This window comes from Anarrhichthys ocellatus, unplaced genomic scaffold (genome assembly GCF_004355925.1).
Source record: "Anarrhichthys ocellatus isolate YVR2014 unplaced genomic scaffold, GSC_Weel_1.0 scaffold4798, whole genome shotgun sequence".
Classification (NCBI taxonomy): domain Eukaryota; kingdom Metazoa; phylum Chordata; class Actinopteri; order Perciformes; family Anarhichadidae; genus Anarrhichthys; species Anarrhichthys ocellatus.
This window is the reverse complement of record NW_022284772.1, coordinates 178-4,021: the sequence shown is the minus strand read 5'-3', so window position 1 is coordinate 4,021 and position 3,844 is coordinate 178. Positions and strand designations below refer to the sequence as shown.

The following is a 3,844-nucleotide window of genomic DNA, read 5'->3' as shown; positions in this document are numbered from 1 at the left end:
CAAACATGGCCTCATCTTCACCCTGAGAACAAACAAGACTACAGTCAGAGACTACAAACATGGCCTCATCTTCACCCTGAGGACAAACAAGCATTAAAACTACAAACTCACCTCGTTTTCAAAGTTGTACTCGTCGTCATACGTCAGTTTCTTCATGACAGCCAGCATGATCGCCTGCAGGATGAAAGGCAGCGTATTAATTATTATACACATCAAAGAGACGATTATTGTTTATAATCAAACACTCACCTCGATGTAGGTCTTCTGCTGGTCTGTCAGTTGGGGAAGCTAAAAAAAAACAAAAAAAACATGTTCAAGTATCCCAAAATATTCATGAATAATACTCTGAAACCTCAAGATATTTATCTTTAATCTTCATAATTATGTGTGAAATGATTTTAATGATTAAGTTTCAATCTCAACTTTCAAGCAAATAAAGCTGTAAAATTTCCCAAAATTTGGGAGCATCTATAGTTCTATGAGGCCACCTGGACCATGGTGGTCCAGGTGGAGCATCCTGGACCATGGTGGTCCAGGTAATAACACAGGACCCGGATGGCCTCCGGGGCCGTGGTGGTCCAGGTGGAGCCTCCTCACCTGCTTGAGGACGTGCAGGTACTCGTAGCAGAAGCCCACGATGTTGGCCGAGATGTCGTCGTCCTCGTGGACCAGCAGCTGCAGCAGCAGCGGTACTTTGGTCTCCACGGCCTGCAGCGTCTCCGCCGTCTCCTTCACGTTGCCGGTCTTGGCCAGTTTGGTCCAGCTGAGCACCAGACTCTGACCCATCCCGTTCACCAGCCGGGAGAACTTGGCCAGGAAGTCCACGTCCTCCTCCTGCCAGACAGGAAGTGAACAATAAAAGGAGGTGCGAGGGGGGAAGGGAAAGCATGCGACTGAAACTCTGCCAAAAAACAACCAGCGTTTGACTTCCTGTGCTGCATTTCTACAAAGCGGTCGAACCTGCTCCACGTTGAAGAAGCCGGCCGACTGCAGGACTCGACACAGAGACTCCACCAGCTTGGTTTTGTCCACGGGGTCCATCCCTTTGTTGACGATTTCAAACAGGCAGTCGCAGGCCTCCTCTCTGAGCTCCTCCACCGACATCTGACTCAGCAGCAGGTTCACGAAGCTGAAGACGCACAAAGAAAACCTCAGTCGAGGAAACCGGCTCCACGTTTCCACGCTCCGTCTCCTTCCGTCTCTGTCTGAGGTGACTGACCGGTCGTTGGCGATGAGGTTCAGGTCGATCCAGGACACGAAGGCTCCCACCACCTCCAGACACTGACAGGTGAGCTCCGGGTGGGACTGCTGGTAGGTCTGCAGGATCTGGAACCAGGACTCTACCAGGTTGGGGATGCACTGCTCCCTCATGCCGTCTTTGATCAAAGTGTTCCTACGAGTCTCCTGAAGAGAGAGAGGACACCGTGAACCAAAGAGTCTCTCAGCTCAGAGGGACAAAGGTTATCAGAGAGAGTCTCACGTCGGGTAAGTGGAGGATGTCTCGGTCCACCACCTCGGCGTCGATGGCCATGAGCGTCCTCAGGTAGATGTCCACGCCGTGAGGGTTCAGACCCACCAGGGACAGGATGTCGAAGAAGAACTTGGGCCACAGAGTCAGGTACTCCATGACGAAGGTGAGGGCGAACACCTGGGCCGCCTTGTTCCTGATGAAGGGCTTCTCAGGCTGAGCGTTCATCAGCTGTAAACGACGGGAAGGGACGGAAAAACACTTATAAGTTCCTTTAAAATATATATAAATATTTATAACCATTTTTAACTTTTTCTGAAAACATTAAACAGATAGACTGGAGCCATGATGTTCATCTTATCTTCCTCTCTCCTCCTCTTCTTCACTGTATTCTCAGCTCACACAGAAGATTCTTAAAGGCATATCACGTCATAAAGTACTTCAAAGTAAAAGTAGTGCTTATACAGAATATAAATATACCTGGGAGTATATTTATGTGGTATTTACATCATGTATTTTGTATATTTATAACTCCTGCTCGTGCATATTGTTGGAGGCCAGTAAATCTCATTTTAACGTTTTGTTTTAAACTTTACACGTTTTATATTAAATATGTTTTATTAGTTTTGATGTTTACACAGCGTCATGTGATGAGACTTGAACAGATATTATGGGATGTTTAACAGCGATGTGTGGTATGAATCACCTGACACTGGAGCCACTTCATCAGAGTCTCTCTGATCAGCTGCTGCTGAACTGAACTCAGACCAGCGTGTCTGAAACACAAACAAACAAGTTGAGACACAAACAAATACGTGTTTCTCCTTCCTACTTCCTACTTCCTCCTTCCTCCTCCCTTCCTCCTCACCTGAACTTTATCTGATGCTCCAGGACTTGGAAGCAGAAGAACTTCACATGGTCGTCGCTGTAATAAACCACAGAAGAAGAGCTGTTTGAACGCGTTTGAACATGAAATCTTTATTTACACGCTGTGCTGTTGACACTCACTTGTAAACCCCGTTAGCGAGAGCTTCGGCACAAACCTCCCAGGCGCCCTGAGACTCCTTCAGCTGCTCGAAGTAAGCCATGGCCTGAACAGACAACACATTAATATTATTATCATATTTATTATCATAAGCTTCTTCACACCAACGCTGGAGGCTCTGAAAACTCCAGAAGATCTCTACCGTAACAAAATAAACGAAAGAAGAAGAAGAGGAGCTGCAGCTGACCTGGTTTATAACAGTTATGAGAACATCTACGTAACCTGATATGATGTTTGGTTTATTGTTACATTGAAGATACATTCATGTCACAAAGTGTAACAACACACATTTCCATGTGAACCAAAGCAACAGGTTGTAGTAACACAGTAATAACAGACTTATTGTAACGTTCTATACGTGTAAAATCATAAATACAAGATAAATATCAAACATGGTACTAGTGAGGACATTTAACACCACACAGGTGTAAACAATTCATTTTAATTATTCATCTGATTAAATCATTAAAGACCCGACAAATCAGTGGTTCCTCCACACAGGTGTGCACAGATGATCCACCTGATTATCCACAGCTCATCACCTGTATTCACACCTTTATCACTGACAGAATAACTGTACAGATTCTTTAATGTTATCAACAGCAACACCTCAAACTTAACTATTTCTTCTCCCTTTATTTATTCAACACATTTTAGGAGCGCGTCACGTTAAACCGGTAGTTTGTCACATTTAAAACACAAAGCGTGAACACAAGTGATGACTCATTGTTTCCAGACAGGAACCAGAGTTTTGATCATTTTGACATTTTTAACCCTCTGAAGCCCAAAAACCCTCCAGAGGGAATGAAAAGCTTCTTTTTTTTTTGATCACCAAAACAGATTTTTTTAAATGAATTCCATAAGACTTCACAGATGACAGCTGAACCATCCCTGCAGGATGAGCCCTCTAGTGGGCTCCTACTGGTCCTCAGCTTGTGGTTCTCATGTTGAGAGCTCTCCCCCCCTGCCCCGTCCTACCCTCTGCCTGTAGCGGGCGTCGGCGTTGGGGTTGAGCCCCAGCAGGGCCTGCTCGTCCATGACTGCAGAGACAGACTGGCAGGCCATTCGTGGGTTAGCTTTCCTCCACAGACGGTCCTCTCCTCTCTGCTGCCGGCAGGAAGAGCTCTCTCATCTGGAGACGAGGAAAGGAGACACAGAGCGTTTAATATATATATATATATATACATATACACACATATATATACATATACATACATATATATACACATACACATGTATATATATACACATACACACATATATATATATACACACATACACATGTATATATATACACATACACACATATATATATATACACATACACACAT

General features: G+C 44.7%; 1 protein-coding gene across 1 annotated transcript; it reads right to left on the bottom strand.

Moving 5' to 3' along the window:
• Nucleotides 1-21: 21 nt before the first annotated feature.
• On the bottom strand, nt 22-3,696 carry LOC116379637 (exportin-T-like; the record flags this gene model as incomplete). Its single annotated transcript, XM_031841602.1, has 11 exons — nt 3,492-3,696; nt 2,477-2,559; nt 2,337-2,393; nt 2,175-2,244; nt 1,481-1,699; nt 1,220-1,404; nt 961-1,129; nt 598-834; nt 250-288; nt 112-174; nt 22-76 (listed from the first exon to the last, which is right to left on the bottom strand). Coding segments are annotated over exons 1-11 (1,264 nt in total), but the record flags the coding sequence as incomplete, so codon positions are not given.
• Nucleotides 3,697-3,844: the final 148 nt, after the last annotated feature.